The 16,551-nt window shown below is 49.2% G+C and overlaps 1 protein-coding gene across 6 annotated transcripts in view; it reads left to right on the forward strand.

The window, feature by feature from the left end:
* ttc21b (tetratricopeptide repeat domain 21B) overlaps nucleotides 1-16,551 on the forward strand; it is a 128,558-nt gene that overhangs the window by 97,903 nt on the left and 14,104 nt on the right. For 5 of the 6 annotated variants that reach the window (XM_085986447.1, XM_085986446.1, XM_085986448.1 and 2 more), the window contains 3 exons: nucleotides 972-1,133; nucleotides 1,674-1,869; nucleotides 5,949-6,173. In XM_085986447.1, coding sequence (XP_085842573.1) covers nucleotides 972-1,133; nucleotides 1,674-1,869; nucleotides 5,949-6,173 — 583 coding nt within the window. Of the gene's footprint in view, nucleotides 1-971; nucleotides 1,134-1,673; nucleotides 1,870-5,948; nucleotides 6,174-16,551 lie in introns of those variants that run through there. The other variant, XM_085986451.1, reaches the window with a different exon arrangement.

The raw sequence follows: 16,551 nt of genomic DNA on the forward strand, positions 1-16,551 counted from the left end.
ACAACCTCTGTGGCCCTGAAAAATTAATTTAACAAGTGTGAAGCCTCCTTCCCTCACAAGTTAGTGTTGGAGTTTTTTTTACTTTTTCTGTCTGTCTCTTTTACTCTCTCTCTGTTAATACCATCCGTATTTCCCAATCTTTATTTTGCTTTTAGTACATGATTTAAAGTTAATTTATATTTCCTACTTTATACTTCCTGGTTTAGACTCTGCATGTCCGTGAGGATTCTTCAATCTGATTGGTTGAAGAGCCTCGCTGTTCCTTGTCCTGCTCAGACGCCACAGATGCCCTGTAGAGGGCGCTGCGCAGGATCAGATGATCAAACTCTGTGGGCAGCTGTCAGCGAGGTGAACAGCAAGAACCGTTCCTTCGCCGCTGACCGCAAAATCCGGCCAATATGTATGACACCTATACCACTCTTACTGAGGTAGCAGTAGACAAATGACATTCCTATTCTTGTCCCCCCTTCCCATCAGCATCGTGACAAGCAAAACTCTCTGAGAACTGATGCCACAGCAACTGTAGTGGCTGTCTTAATATGATGTGCCAGCTTTTCCTCGGTCTCTCAACACTCGTTTTAACATTTTGAAGAAAGCAACTTCGCCACTGGTCTTTATGGGGAATTTTTGTGAAAAGATAAAGCTATACAATTAGAAAGGCTCCAATAGTAAATTCAATTATTTTAGAAGATCCAAATATGTATGGAATCAAATGTTATAAACTGACAAATGTGAGAACTACAAAATCCAGATCAATTTTAAAAATGTGAGTATTTCAAGACTTAATTTCCCAGTTAAGATACCACTTTTGGATCCGTGTGCAGTCAAAGCCACTTTGCATCAATAAAAAAGTGGCAGTATTATTGTACCCTTAAAGCTTTGTAATCATGTCTTCAGTAGCCACTTCCACTTTTGTAACAAAAGCATTTTGTCATGAAGAAGGGGTGTTTGTAGTGCTTTTCTCTTTCTAGGTACACTGGGGAACCAAATGATGCACTCCGACACTTCAATAAGGCTCGCAAGGACAGTGACTGGGGACAAAATGCAATTTATAACATGATAGAGATCTGCATGAATCCAGATAACGATACTATAGGAGGTGAAGTATTTGAGAATCTGGATGGAGATGTGCGGTGAGAGCACATTGCTATTAAATATTTGTCTTGTATGTTTACTTGAAAAGCTATGAAGAAAACTAAATGATAATTCCTTTTAAATTGCATGTTCAATTTTGCTTTAGCATCGCTTTTAATGCTTTTATAACCTCTCAATTATTTTATCAAACTTTTTGCTTTATCATGGTTATCCCAGATCTAAAACTAAAATCTTTAACAAAATGAAATTAACTTTTCTTGGTTCAGGTTAGACTAGTGGGGGAAAATACTGTAATTTTATTTTAGTTTTCCCATTGCACAGTCTAAGTTTCGCTGTGTAGGATTTAGAGTGCCAAGTCACTAGTAACTTATTAGATTACTAGTTGACCAGTGTAATTTATTAGGATTCACTATGCTCAGATACCTTGTACATACTATTGCAATTGCATGTAAAGCTATCTTACATTTGAAAAAATATTCATGTGAATGCAGTATAATTCCAAGATAGGAAAGACTAGTAGGGATCCACATCAAGAAAAAAACATTGGGTGTTTTTTTTTACATGTTTGTTACCAATAGAAACTCAACTGAAAAGCAAGAATCGGAGCAGTTGGCTGTGATGACAGCAGAGAAACTCCTAAAAGAACTTAAACCTCAGACTATTCAAGGCCATGCTCAGTTACGCATAATGGAAAGCTGCTGCCTCATGGCAACAAAGCAAAAAGCAAACGTGGAACGAGCTCTCAATGTCTTCACTGAAATAGCAACAGCTGAGGTTAGTTTTCTATAAGTCACAAGATAATTATGGATGAAGAAGGCTTTTCTGCTCATCTGAATTCATATGTTTCTGAAATTATTTCAGGGTTTTTGCCTCCAATACTGTATCTGGAAGTCCATTCTGCATGCTAATCACATTTTGTGTGAAGAACCTCATATCAGTCCTAAACTTACTTTATACTAGTTTCAACCTCTATTCCCTTGTCCTACTCTCGTAATTCAAAATAGTATTCCAGATTTATTTTTCCCATTACCATAATTATCTTACATACTACAATAAGATCATCTTTCAGGGTCTTTTTTAGCCTGGAAAGAAGGCGCAAGTCTCTCCAGTCTTCCTCAGAACACTAGGAATCAGCCTTGTGGCTCTCCTCTGCACTGCCTCCAGTGCTTGAATGTCCCCTAACTAGAACTGGACAGAGTAATGAAAGCCGCGAACACTCAACTGGTCGGGCAGCATCGTGGAGAGAGAAACAGAGTTAACGTTTCAGGTCGATGACCCTTCGTCCGAACTGGAAAAAGTAGGAGAAGTAACAGATTTTTAAGCAAGTGTGGGGCAGGGAAAGGGAGGCGGAGGAGGGTGGTGGTGGATGGGGACTGGTTGGGCCTCAGTTTCCTAGCCCCAACCATCTCCTTTTCACTATGGACACCCAATCCCTCTACACCTCCATCCCCCACCAGCTCCGCTTCTTCCTTGAACAGAGGCCCAACCAGTCCCCATCCACTACCACCCTCCTCCACCTGGCTGAATGTGTTCTCACATTGAACAAATTCTCCTTTGACTCCACTCACTTCCTCCAAATTAAAAGTGTTGCTGTGGGAACCCACATGGGCCCTAGCTATGCCTGGCTTTTCGTGGGATATGTGAAACATTCTTTGTTCCAGTCCTACTCGGGTCCCCTCCCTCGCCTCTTTTTCCAGTACATTGATGACTATTGGTGCCGTTTCCTGCTCTCGCCCTGAACTGGAAAATTTCATTCACTTGGCTTCCAATTTCCACCCTTCCCTCACCTTCACATGGTCCATCTCCGACTCTTCCCTTCCCTTCCTCAACTTCTCTGTCTCCATTTCTGGGGATAGGCTAGCGACAAACATCCGCTATAAGCCCACTGACTCCCACAGCTACCTGGACTACACTTCCTCCCACCCCTCTTCCTGCAAGGACTCTATTCCATTCTCCCAGTTTCTCCATCGCCACCGTATCTGTTCTAGCGATGCCATCTTCCATACTAGTGCTTCTGATATGTCTTCCTTTTTCCTCAACCAAGGATTCCCCGCTACCGCGGTTGACATGGCCCTCAACCGTGTCTGTTCCATTTCCCGCACTTCTGCTCTCACCCCTTCCCCTCCCAGAACCACGATAGGGTTCCCCTTGTCCTCACCTTTCACCCCACCAGCCTCCACATTCAACGGCTCATCCTCCGCCATTTCCGCCACCTCCAGTGTGATCCCACCACCAAACACATCTTCCCCCCGCCCCCCCAATCAGCATTCCGAAGGGACCACTCCCTCCGCAACACCCTGGTCCACTCCTCTATCACCCCCAACAGTCCTTCCCATGGCACCTTCCCATGCAAGCGCAGGAGATGCAACACCTGCCCTTTTACCTCCTCTCTTCCCACCGTCCAGGACCCCAAACACTCCTTCGGTGAAACAGCGATTTACTTGTACTACTTGCAATTTAGTATACTGTATTCGCTGCTCACGATGTGGTCTGCTCTACATTGGGGAGACCAAACGCAGAACACCTCCGTTCAGTTCGTAAGTGTGACCCCGAGCTTCCGGTCGCCTGTCATGTAATTCTCCACTCCACTCTGATCACTCTGTCCTCGGCCTCTTACACTGTTCCAACAAAGCTCAACGTAAGCTTGAGGAACAGCACCTCATCTTTCTATTAGGCACTTTACAGCCTCTGGACTCGACATCGAGTTCAACAATTTCAGACTATAACCTCGACTCCTATGTTTTCTTTTTTCTCTCACATGGCAGCTGTTGATGATTCTGCCATTGCCATTTACACCGTATCTAGAGTCATCTTTTGGGCTAGAAATTCAGTAGGCTTTGCGCCCAGTTTTCGCCCAAAGAGGGCTTTTGCGCCACTTGCTGAGCTTTCGCCGATATTCAGCGCTGCGGTAATGGCGGCGTTAGCCAGTAGCGCTGCGCCGCCACCGATGACGTCATCGGTGTGCGCAGTGCCCCGCTACCGGCCCGACCGCCATATTTAGTTGCGGCCGCCTCCTCCGCAGCAGCCGCAAACAGCGATCAGAAAACGGGGCCGTCCTGTAGCCTTAGTGGGGCGCTTTAAGGTGGAGGTGCGGCCGGCCGCTTTTTCGGCGGCCGCCTGCCCGCACCTCCTTCCCCGGCCTCCTCCACCGCCCCCCCTGCGGCATTGCCAGCTGCTTTCCGCGAACCCGGCACTTCTCCGTGGTGCCGGGCTCATTTGCCGGCACTATCCAGCGACGATCTCCCCGTTGCAGGCACCTCCCCCTTAAGAGAAGGAGGAGGCCTGCAGTACCGCAGCCTGCCGCTCCGCAGCGGGTGGCGCAGCGGCGCCTAGAGCGCTGAAATTCAGTTTCAGCGCCCCAAGCGGGGGCGGGCACACCCTGGAATAGCGCCCGGTTCCGACTTGGGGCGCAAAAACTGAATATCTGACGGGCGCAACTGGCTCCGCGCTCAGCGCTAACATTTGGGCGCACGCCAGCTGGCGGGCCCAAAGTGAATTTCTAGGCCCCAGTTTCTTAACTTGTCCCATTACTATCTCCTTTTGCCTTGCACCATCATCCCTTTTGTCTTTTAATCTCTCCTGCCTTCCATCCTATCACAAACCTCTTTGTTCTTTCCTTCCCTCCTCCCTTTCCCTGCTCCACACTTGCTTAAAAATCTGTTACTTCTCCAACTTTTTCCAGTTCTGACGAAGGGTCATCAACCTGAAATGTTAACTCTGTATCTCTCTCCGCGATGCTGCCTGACCAGCTGAGTGTTTCCAGCATTTTCTGTTGTTTCAGATTTCCAGCATCCACAGTATTTTGCTATTGTAATCAAAGCCGTGGTTTGACCAGAGCATTGTACAGTACTTGTACTCTGCTATTCTAGCTATGGAGTTCAGCATTCTGTTGGTTTTTATTGATTCCTGCTCTGCATTGGTTGGACATTTTGTGTGTTGTGTTGAGTTGACTAAGATTAGTCTCTTTCCATTTCATCCTTGTCTGTTTAAACACTATTCATGAAGTACATGCGTCATCCATTTCTCCTTCCTATGTGAAGTTCTTTATACTTGTCTACATTACATTTCAACTGTCATTGTTCTGCCCACATGCATATTTTATTTAATTTGCCTTGTAATTTTGAAGCCCCAATTCCACTGTCTCTCCTAGTTCATGATCTGCAAATCTGACCGATTTGCATTGAGTTTCAGAATCCAAGTCATTGAGACAAATGAGGAATTGTATTAGTCTAAACACCAAGCCCTGGGATACCCCACACACTGTTTACCTCTACCCCAACATAACTCTAATAACAAGTAGCTGTTGTTTTCTACCTTCCAGATAATTACTTATTAATTCCCATGATTTACCTTAAATCCCCAAAGCTTTGAGCTTAAATAATAGCCTTTTATGGTGGACTTTGTCAAATGCTTTTTGGAAGACTATATCATCGGCTATTCCACAGTCCACTTGGGTTGTCATTTTCTCATGATGTTAAGGACTTTGGTCAATCAGGATCTTCCTCTTCGGAATCTATGTTCACTTATTTATTTGATAGATTTCTCCACAGCTTATAAAGATTTTATCAACTAGCACTTGAAAGACCACAGGCCATCTGCCCTAGATTTTTAGGCGTTTCTGAAAAATATTTTCAGATGTCCAGGGAAACAAATTCTGAAATGTAGCGCTGAGAGAATAAAGATGTTGCAAAATGAATTTGTTTGCAGATTCTTCGTGCTCAAATTTCATTCATCTAAGCTCAGTTCAGTCCTGTGCAAGTCTACAAGAAATTATTTGAAAGGCATCTGTAGAACTACAATGTATTATTTGAATTAATAATTTGGTACAGCTATTCTTGATATTCTTAATACAGAAGGATCACATTCCTGCACTATTTGGAATGGCCACAGCCTACATGATTTTAAAGCAGACTCCTCGTGCAAGAAATCAGCTGAAACGCATTGCAAAATTAAACTGGAATGCAATTGATGCAGAGGAGTTGGAAAAGAGTTGGTTGCTTCTGGCTGATGTTTACATTCAGTCTGGAAAATTCGATATGGCAGTTGAACTTCTTAAACGCTGTCTTCGGCACAATAAGGTAACAGCAGTTATTGATTCCAATATTGTGAGCCACTTCAAAATTAATAACAGACTAGAAAGGCATTACATTTTGTGTTTACAGTCCATTTGTTTCCTTTAACATAATGCAGTGAACTGCAGTTTATGCTAGATAATCATAATTGGGAGAATTCGAGGCACTGGAGTAAATTTTTGTCTTCACTGCGTGACTGTCAGTCTGGCAGAGCAGATTGGCCACCTGTTGTAGACCCGCCCGATTTTCATTCCACTGAAATCAATGGAACAAATGAAAATCGGGCAGGTTCTATAACAGGCAGGAAATCCACTCCACCAGCTTTATCACCCATGTGGTGAAGATGCACATTTACCCCACTGTCTCTTGAAGACTGTTGTCTCAGCCTATTCCTACTGTCAGTTTTATAAAAATCAGAAGAAAAACCAGAGATACAAAGAGACAATTTAGCCCATCAAAACATCTGCCTTTTGTACCTTAATGTTCCCATTACAACATCCAATGATTTCTTGAACAACCCCAATGTTTTTGCCTGTACGACCTGGCAGATTATTGAGTACAAAACAATTAAGAGGTTCTCCCTAATGTGTGTATATGGATTAAACTTTCTTTCAAGTCATTTCCATTTCTTCTAACAGCACTCACCGTTATTATGGAGTAAATCAGACAGCAACTTCCAGAGTGTACACATGTTAAATGCGGAAATCTGGAAGTTGAGGTCCAAGTTACCCTGCTCCTCCACAGGCTGTGTTATAATAGTGTGGGGGACTACGGTCTCCCGCGTAAAGAAATAGGCAACACAGCGAGCTACAAGAAATAGGTCTTTACTCCAACTCTCACAATACAGTACTGAATTCGTGAAGCCCGCGAACCTGTGATGACTCACGGATTGGTCACCTGCTGGAACCTGATTGGTTTTCCTTCTCTCAGCAGCAGGCAAGTCTGAACGTGCCTTATTCCTCTCAGCTTGCAACTGTCTTGTGGGGGGAGGGGAATACAGCAGTTAAAAGGGGATTATACAGGTTTATCTACATACACACAGTGTTTCCCCAATGTGGCAACGCCACATACGCCCCCCCAGAATCCTCGTTAACTGTAAAAGTCAGTCTCTGCGGAGGTTTGACCAAGCGGCTGTAGTAGCCATCTGGCGTGTGAGGAGGGCTGTCTGGGAGGTCGGCCGGTTGGTTCGTCGGCTGGTCTGCCGGTGGGCTGGCTGGACGGGCTGCCGGCGAAGGTGGGGCGGCGGCCGGGGAGTAAGGTTCTGGCGTGTCTTGGTCCTCTTGTGGGGCCGCCGCCAATGCGGGAGGTCTGCCCCGCCGTGGGGGAAGAGCCGGCCGAAACGGGAAGCTGAGGTCCAGGTGCGCCGGTTTGAGGCAGTCTACTGAAATAAGGTCCGGCTTCCCGCCAACGTCGATAAGAAAAGCTTTGTCCCCCGTCTCCAATACTGGGAAGGGGCCAGTGTATGGTGCCTGCAGTGAGCCTCTGTGCGCGTCCCGGCGCACGAAGACGAACTCCGCATGTCGTAAATCTCGAGGCACGTAGGACGGCTGCGGGCCGTGTTGCGAAGTGGGCACTGGACGGAATTGCTGGGCTGCGTCCTGGTGCAGGGAAAGCTGTCTGGCGGCCGACCACGGCTCCGTTGTCAGGGGAAGGAAGTCGCCTGGTACTCTGAGCGGTTGGCCGTAGACCATCTTGGGCGCGGAGGTCCTCTTTGGGCGCGGTACACAATCCCAGGAGAACCCAGGGTAGTTTGTCGATCCAGCTGGTGTCGGCCAGGCTGGCGCGGAGGGAGGCTTTCAAAGAACGATGAAAGCGCTCGCAGAGCCCGTTGGCCTGCGGGTGGTAGGCTGTTGTCCTGTGCAACTTGGTGCCGAGGCCGGCGGTGATGGCATTCCACAAGTGGGAGGTGAACTGGGGGCCTCTGTCCGAGGATATGTCGGTCGGCACGCCGAACCGGGCCATCCATGTCGAGACGAATGCTCGCGCGACGTCGGTCGTGGTGGTGGAGGCGAGGGGAACCACCTCGGGCCATCTGGTGGTGCGGCCGACGATCGTGAGCAGGTGTGTAAAACCGTGCGACAGCGGCAAGGGGCCTACCAGATCGACGTGGACATGGTCGAAACGCCTCTCGGGCACCGGGAAACACTCCAATGGCGCCTTGGTGTGCTGCTGGACCTTAGTGCGCTGACACGGCACGCATGTGTTGGTCCAGTCTCTCACATCCTTGTGGAGTCCAGGCCAGACGAACTTGGCGGACATAAGTTTCTGAGACGCACGCATCCCTGGATGTGAGAGGCCGTGGATGATGTCGAAAACTCGCTTACGCCAGGCGGATGGAACGACCGGCCTAGGCGAGGGGACTGAGACGTCGCACAGGAGGGTTGTGCCGGCTGCGTGGAAGTGGATGTCGGCCAGGGTGAGGCTGGTAGTTGACGTCCTGAGGGCCTGGATCTCCGCGTCGGCAGCCTGGTCTCTCGCCATGCTGGCGTAGTCGACGCCCAGGTGCACTGCGTGGAGCGAGGGTCTTGAGAGGTAGTCGGCCACCAAATTGTCCTTGCCGGCGACGTGGCAGATGTCCGTGGTGAACTCCGAGATGAAGTTGAGTTGGCGCTGTTGGCGCGCGGACCAGGGTTCGGTTACTTTGGCCATGGCGAAAGTGAGCGGCTTGTGGTCCACGAATGCGGTGAACGGCCGGCCTTCCAGAAGGAAACGGAAGTGCCAGATTGCCAGGAACAGGGCCAGGAGCTCTCTGTCGAACGTGCTGTAGGCCTGCTCGTTCTTGCGCAGCTGTCGGCTGAAAAATGCCAGTGGCTGCCACGCGCCTTCGACCCACTGTTGCTGGACGGCGCCGACGGCGTAATCCGAGGTGTCCGTGGTGAGGGCGGTCTTGGCGCCCGGGATGGGGTGGGCCAGTAGTGTGGCATTGGCCAAGGCGCTTTTGGTCTGGTGGAAGGCTGTCGCCATCTCGCTGGACCAGGTGAGTTGCTCTTTGCCCGTTTTGCCCCTGGTGGCTTCGTAGAGGGGGCGCATGAGTGCGGCGGCCTTGGGCACGAACCGGTGATAGAAATTGACCATCCCCAAAAATTCCTGCAGCGCCTTAACCGAGGTGGGCTGGGGAAAGTCCGCCACCGCCTGCACCTTGGAAGGTAGGGGAATGGCTCCCCTTGGCGAGATTCTGTGGCCGAGAAAGTCAATTTGGGCTGCTCCGAACTGGCATTTGGCCGGGTTGACAATTAGCCCGTGTTGGCTGAGACGCTGGAAAGGGGAGCGCAAATGCGCGATGTGCTCGGCCTTGCTGGTGCTGGCCACGAGGATATCGTCCAGATAGACGAACAGGAAGCTCAGGTCCCGTAGGACGGAGTCCATGAGCCGTTGGAAGGCCTGTGCGGCGTTCTTAAGCCCGAAAGGCATGCGCAGGAACTCGAACAGTCCGAAGGGGGTAATGACCGCCGTCTTCTGGACGTCTGCGTGGTGGACGGGGACCTGATGGTAGCTGCGAATCAGGTCGACCTTGGAAAAGACGAACTTTCCTGCTAGGTGTGCCGAGAAGTCTTGGATGTGCGGAATGGGGTATCTATCGGGCGTGGTGGCGTCGTTGAGCCGTCTGTAGTCGCCGCAGGGGTGCCAGCCACCGCCCGGCTTGGGCACAATGTGGAGGGGGGACGACCAAGGGCTGTTCGAGCGGCGGATGATGCCCAGTTTTTCCATCGAGGCGAATTCTTCCTTGGCCACCGCCATCTTGGCTGGGTCCAGGCGTCTGGCTCGAGCGAACACTGGTGGTCCCGTAGTGGCGATGTGATGCTCGACCCCATGCTTGGCTGCCACGGCTGAGAAGGTCGGTTGTGTGAGCCTCGGGAAATCTGCGAGTAGGCGGGCGTAGTCGTCATGCGCCGGGGCGGAGCAAGACCCGACGAGGGCCGGGCTGTTGCTCTGCTGGCAGGCCAGTGAAGCAAAAGTTGCTGCGTCGATCAGGCGCCTGTCGCGGACGTCGACCAGGCGTCCGTGGGCGCAAAGAAAATCGGCGTCCAGCAAAGGATGTGCTACCGAGGCCGTCACGAAATCCCACGTAAATCGCTGGCCGTTGAAACAAACCTCGGCCCGTCGCTTTCCGAAAGTAGCGATGGCTGCGCCATTTGCCACCACGAGGGGTGGGCCGCTGCGGCCTGCCTGGATGTCGAGCTGGGAGGCAGGAATTATGCTGCATTGGGCTCCGGTGTCGCAAAGAATCTGCGCCCTGAAAGAGAGTCGGTTATGTACAGCAGTTTACCTGCGGTGCCGATGGCCATCGTGGCGGCGGGGGTGCGGTCGAGTGGGCCTAGGCGGCGGCGCGAGGCTGGTGCGTTGGACCGGGCGGCCATCTTGGTTTGATCGAAAGAGCAGGGTGCTCTGCAGCGTTGGGCCTTGTGGCCGAAACGCGCGTGGTAGTAGCATAGTTCTGCGGCCTGGCGTGGCAGCGCGCGCTCGGTGGTGTCGGGGAGCCTCGCGGCTGCACAGCCGAGTTGGGCGACGGCGAAAATTTTGTCCGCGGCGGCTGCCAGTTGTACGCAGTCCGTGATCGGGGACCCCGCGAGGGCAGTCTGTACCTGCTGAGGAAGCAGGCTGAGGAAAAGGGCCCGAAACAAGAAGCACTGCGGTTCAGAGCCCAGGAGCGCAAGCATCCGGCTCATCAACTGGGTCGGGGTAGAATCGCCGAGGCCTGGTAGTGAGAGAAGCCTGCGGGCCCTCTCCTCCTTGGACAGGCCGTAAGCCTGCACCAAGCGGCCCTTAATGGTTGAGTACTTGCCGGTCTGTGGTGGGTTCCCCAGCAGGTCGAGAACTTTGGCGGCGGTAGAGCTTGCTAGTGCTGAGACTACGTGGAGGTACCTTTCTTCATCGTCTTGAACCCTGCAAAGGGTGAATTGGGCCTCCGAGTGCGCGAACCAAGCTGGTGCTTGGTGTTCCCAGAAGGTGGGGAGCTTCAAGGACGCGGCGCCGGCCGACATCAGGCTGCTGCTGGTTGCCATCGGGTCGTTGCTGGCCTCTGTAGGGCTGCGTGAGTCGGGGGCTTCGGCCGCCGACATTCGGGGTCACCAATGTGGAGGACTACGGTCTCCCGCGTAAAGAAATAGGCAACACAGCGAGCTACAAGAAATAGGCCTTTACTCCAACTCTCACAATACAGTACTGAATTCGTGAAGCCCGCGAACCTGTGATGACTCACGGATTGGTCACCTGCTGGAACCTGATTGGTTTTCCTTCTCTCAGCAGCAGGCAAGTCTGAACGTGCCTTATTCCTCTCAGCTTGCAACTGTCTTGTGGGGGGAGGGGAATACAGCAGTTAAAAGGGGATTATACAGGTTTATCTACATACACACAGTGTTTCCCCAATGTGGCATAAGTACCTCACCGATAGACTCTGCATTGAAATGAATGTGAGGGCGTGAAGTTACTTACCCACTAGTTACCCACTAAACATGCCAGAAAAAGATAGGGCTGGTGCATTCAGGTGTAAGTAAATTTTTAACACTGTGATCAGTCATAATTGCTGCCAAACAACACTTCTGGTCCTGAAAATGTCATTTTACAAGTGTGGCGTCTCATTCCTTCAGAATTTAATTAGTCTTGGAGCTTTAAAAAAAATTAAATAATCCCTTTTAATCTCATTAAACTACAACAACATTGCATTTTGCAGTGCTTTTTAACGTAGCAAAACGTCCCAAGGCGCTTCACAGGAGCATTATCAAAACAAAATTTGACACTGAGTCACATAAGTAGATAATAGGACAGATGACCAAAAGCTTGATCAAAGAGGTAGGTTTTCAGGAGCATCTTAAAGGAAGAGAGAGGAGGAGAGGTTTAGGAAGGGCATTACAGAGATTAGAGCCTAGCCAGCTGAAGGCACAGCTGCCAATGGTGGAGTGATTAAAATCGGGGATGCGCAAGAGGCCAGAATTGGAGGAGAGCAGATATCTCAGAGGGTTGTAGGGGTGGAGGAGGTTACAGAGATAGGGAGGGGCGAGGCCATGGAAGGATTTCAAAACTAGGAAGAGAATTTTAAAATCTAGGTGTTGCCAGACTGGAGGTCAATGTAGGTCAGCGAGCACAGGGGGTGTCATTTTCTAGTCCAGCCCACTTATCTTTGACACTTCATTCTCCTTTCCTTTTTTCACATTGAACCCAAATATGTTGTCATCGTCATTTTCTCAATTGTTCTGCTACTTTTACCAGTTCTTTGTCTGATCTCATTTCCCAGAATTAAATCAAGCAGTGTTTTTTCCTTGTTGTACTAGAAACATACTGACCTAGGACGGACTTTTGGATGCATTCTAAAAAGCGTTCCCCATTTTGATCACATGCATTACCTTTATCCCACTCTTTACCCAGAGAATGGTTAGAATGTGGAACTTGCTACCACAGGGAGTAGTTGAGGCAAACAGCGTAAATGCATTCAAGGGGAAGCTAGATAAGCACATAAGGGAGAAAGGAATAGAAAGATATGTTGATGGGGTTCGATGAAGAGGGGTGGGAGGAGGCTCGTATGGAGTATAAACACTGACATGGACCTCTTGGGCTGGATGGCCTGTTTCTGTGCTGTAAATACTTTGTAAAACTTTATAATTTCTTGTGCTAATTAAAGCCACATGGAAAAGATAAGCTTGGAGAGAGTGCGAGGAGATGAGAGAGAATACAAAGTGACAGGATTCAGGGTGTGGTGAGTGTGGGACAGGCCCTGACCGGTTCAGAGGCACCTGTGTGTGACAGACAGCAATGAAACTTAACCGCTGGAATTCATTTGTTTCTGCTGTCTGTCTACGATTTCTAATTCAAGAGTTCGATAAGTCCGCCACATAAAACAGTTATAATGACTTTCGATTACTCTTTGAAAGGTCTCTAGCTGGATAATATGAGCCTTTTAGCAAAGTAACACTTTACGGGCATTTTCAAAGTGCACTCGCTGTCTAAAATTTGTTCTGAAAATCATGTTCCCGAAAATCTCCAGGCACCCCGCCAACCCCCAAGTACAGAAACGACAAGTGTCAATTGGCCACCTCCATCCGAACATCTGCACCCAAATCGCCACAAATGGACATTTTTCATTTCTCCATCGGGACTTCCGACTTGGTTAATGATTTCCCACCATCTAACTGATTAACCATTAATCGGGCACACTTGCCAGAAAATGCACATGACCATTTGCCGGGAGCAACTCACTTCCCCAAGCGGCAGAATGGGAGACAGTTGCCATGTGGGAGAGAAAAAAAGGGGGGAAGGGATTAGGCACTTTACAGCCTTCCGGACTCGATATCGAGTTCAACAATTTCAGATCATAACCTCGGCCCCCATTACATTTTTACTTATTTTTTATCCACACCTTTGTTTTGGCCCTTTCCTCCCCCCCGCCCTTTTTTTTTCTCTCCCACGTGGCAGCTGTCTCCCATTCTGCCAGCGCATTTCACACCTAATCTAGAGCCGTCTTTTGTCTCCACTAGTCCTATCACCATCTCGCCTCGTTTTGAATACCTCTTAATGTCTCTTCACTTCTCTTTTGTTCTCTCCCAGCCTGGCCTTTTAATCTATTTCATTTCCTGTGCTTTTTCAGTCTTGACAAAGGGTTTTGACCCGAAACGTTGACTCTATTTTCTCTCCACGGATGTTGCCTGGCCTGCTGAGTTTTTCCAGCATTTTCTGTTGTCACTTTTCACATTTCAGTTAGAGTTCCCACTTTTGATACTTCATTTACCATTTATCACGTTTACATTTGGTTAACCAGTTGTCACTTTTACATTTTGATTTACCATTTATCACATTTACATTTGGTTAACCATTTGTCCCTTTTTACATTTTGATTTACCATTTTATCATTTTTACATTTCAGTTAATGAGTTCCCACTTTTGACACTTTGGTTAACTATTTGTTCCTTTTACATTTGGTTAATCATTTGTTCCTTTTATATTTGGTTAATCATTTGTTACTTTTACATTTTGATTTACCATTTGTCCCTTTTACATTTTGGTTAACCATTTGTCACTTTCGAACTTGGTCTCTGTGCCACTTTTGGCTGAATTTTCATTCATTTTGACGATTTTGGTTAATCATTTCACTGCTTTTCGGTTGACCGTTTCCCACTTGGCTCGTGCTCCCTGAGTGTTATTTTCAGCATTTTGCTGCAGGATTTCACCTTTTCCAGCGAAGTCCCCCTCCAAAGTTTTGGCGATTCCCGACACGCCCCCCAGTGTACCACCGCTCTGGTTCTGGTACCGGCGGATGCCGCTTGCCCTCGGCTTGCGCAAATGGCGCCCCCAAGCAGATCGGTGGCCGGCCCGTGGATTTAGGAGTCGGAAAGCAGTTTGCAGCCTGACTGCCATCACTTGGCCGGGCAAAGGTGCAGCTACACAAGGCTGGGGCTGGTCTGTTCAGGCCCACAAGCTCATTCAGTCGCCGTTAACCCGGCCCGGATCCGACGTTCCTACCGGAAGTTATGCCCGACAACCGGCCTGGTGACCGATGGCCCGGCAGGCGGTTCGGGATTTCGACACTTTCCCTCAATCGCCTGGGGCCAGTGCAGCAATATAGTATGCGCCAGCACCGGAGCTTGCCAACGAGCCATCCCCGGCCAAAATCAGACACGGGAGTCTGGAACGAAAGGCGTTTGACTGCCAACCGGGGCAAATGGATAACTGAAAACTAAAACTGCAACGAGAGGATTCCACCGCCAGAGGGCAGCACTCATTCCCGTCGTTTTAAACCCAAAAACCCAGGTTCGCTTCGGAGCGAGCGGCACCCGGCTTCCCTGTGTCGCACCAAGTCCGTTCCAGAACTGCCGGTATGCCCCTTGCCCCAGGCTTGCCTAGAGACGTGCCCAAGAAGGTTGGTGGCCGGCCCGCGGACTCAGCTGTCGGAAACATAAGAACATAAGAAGTAGGAGCAGGAGTAGGCCATACGGCCCCTCGGACCTGCTCCGCCATTCAATAGGATCATGGCTGATCCGAACCTAGACTCACGTCCACTTCCCTGCCCGCTCCCCATAACCCCTAATTCCCTTATCAGCTAGGAAATTGTCTATCTCCGTTTTAAATTTATTTAATGTCGCAGCTTCCACAGCTCTGAGGTAGCAAATTCCATAGATTTACTACCCTCTGAGTGAAGAAGTTTCTCCTCATCTCAGTTTTGAAACGGCAGCCCCTTATTCTAAGATTATGCCCCCTAGTTCTAGTCTCACCCATCAGTGGAAACATCCTCCCCGCATCCACCCGATCAAGCCCCCTCACAATCTTATATGTTTCGATAAGATTGCCTCTCATTCTTCTGAATTCCAATGAGTAGAGGCCCAACCTACTCAACCTTTCCTCATAAGTCAACCCCCTTATCTCCGGAATCAACCGAGTGAACCTTCTCTGAACTGCCTCGAGAGCAAGTATATCTTTTCTTAAATATGGAAACCAAAACTGTATGCAGTATTCCAGGTGTGGCCTCACCAGTACCCTGTATAACTGAAGCAAGACTTCCCTGCTTTTATACTCCATCCCCCTTGCAATAAAAGCCAAGATTCCATTGGCCTTCCTGATCACCTGCTGTACCTGCATACTAACCTTCTGTGTTTCATGCACCAGGACCCCCAGATCTCTTTGCACTGTAGCACTTTGCAGTTTCTCTCCATTTAGATAATAACTTGCTCTTTGATTTTTTCTGCCAAAGTGCATAACTTCACACTTTCCAACATTATATTCCATCTGCCAAATTTCTGCACATTCACTTAGCCTGTCTATGTCCTTTTGCAGGTTTTTTATGTCCTCCTCACTCACTGCTTTCCCTCCCATCTTTGTATTGTCGGCAAACTTGGATACGTTGCACTTGGTCCCCTCCTCCAAATCGTTAATATAGATTGTAAAGAGTTGGGGTCCCAGCACTGACCCCTGCAGAACACCACTAGTTACTGATTGCCAACCCGAGAATGAACCATTTATCCCAACTTTCTGTTAGATAGCCAATCTTCCACCCATGCCAGTATATTGCCCCCAATCCCGTGATTTTTTATCTTGTGCAGTAATCTTTTGTGTGGCACCTTATCAAATGCCTTTTGGAAGTCCAAATACACCACATCCACTGGTTCCCCTTTATCCACCCTGTTTGTTACGTCCTCAAAGAATTCGAGCAAATTTGTCAATACAGGTGTAATACCATTAGAAAGCGGTCTGCAGCCTGACTGCCGTCACTCCGCCCGATGATGACGCAGCCGCTCAGCCTTAGTACCCCCCTGTTCAGCTCTGCAAGCCCGTTCACCCGCAGGTAAACGCCAGCAAGTCCGATGGTCCCTCCTGAAGTTATGCCCGACAACCGGCCCTGTGACCGACGGCCTGGCAGGCGATATGGGATTTCGACACTTTCCCTCGCTCGCCCGGGCCC

Source organism: Somniosus microcephalus, chromosome 4, assembly GCF_052327205.1.
Source record: "Somniosus microcephalus isolate GS21.2 chromosome 4, FLI_Smic_1.0, whole genome shotgun sequence".
Classification (NCBI taxonomy): domain Eukaryota; kingdom Metazoa; phylum Chordata; class Chondrichthyes; order Squaliformes; family Somniosidae; genus Somniosus; species Somniosus microcephalus.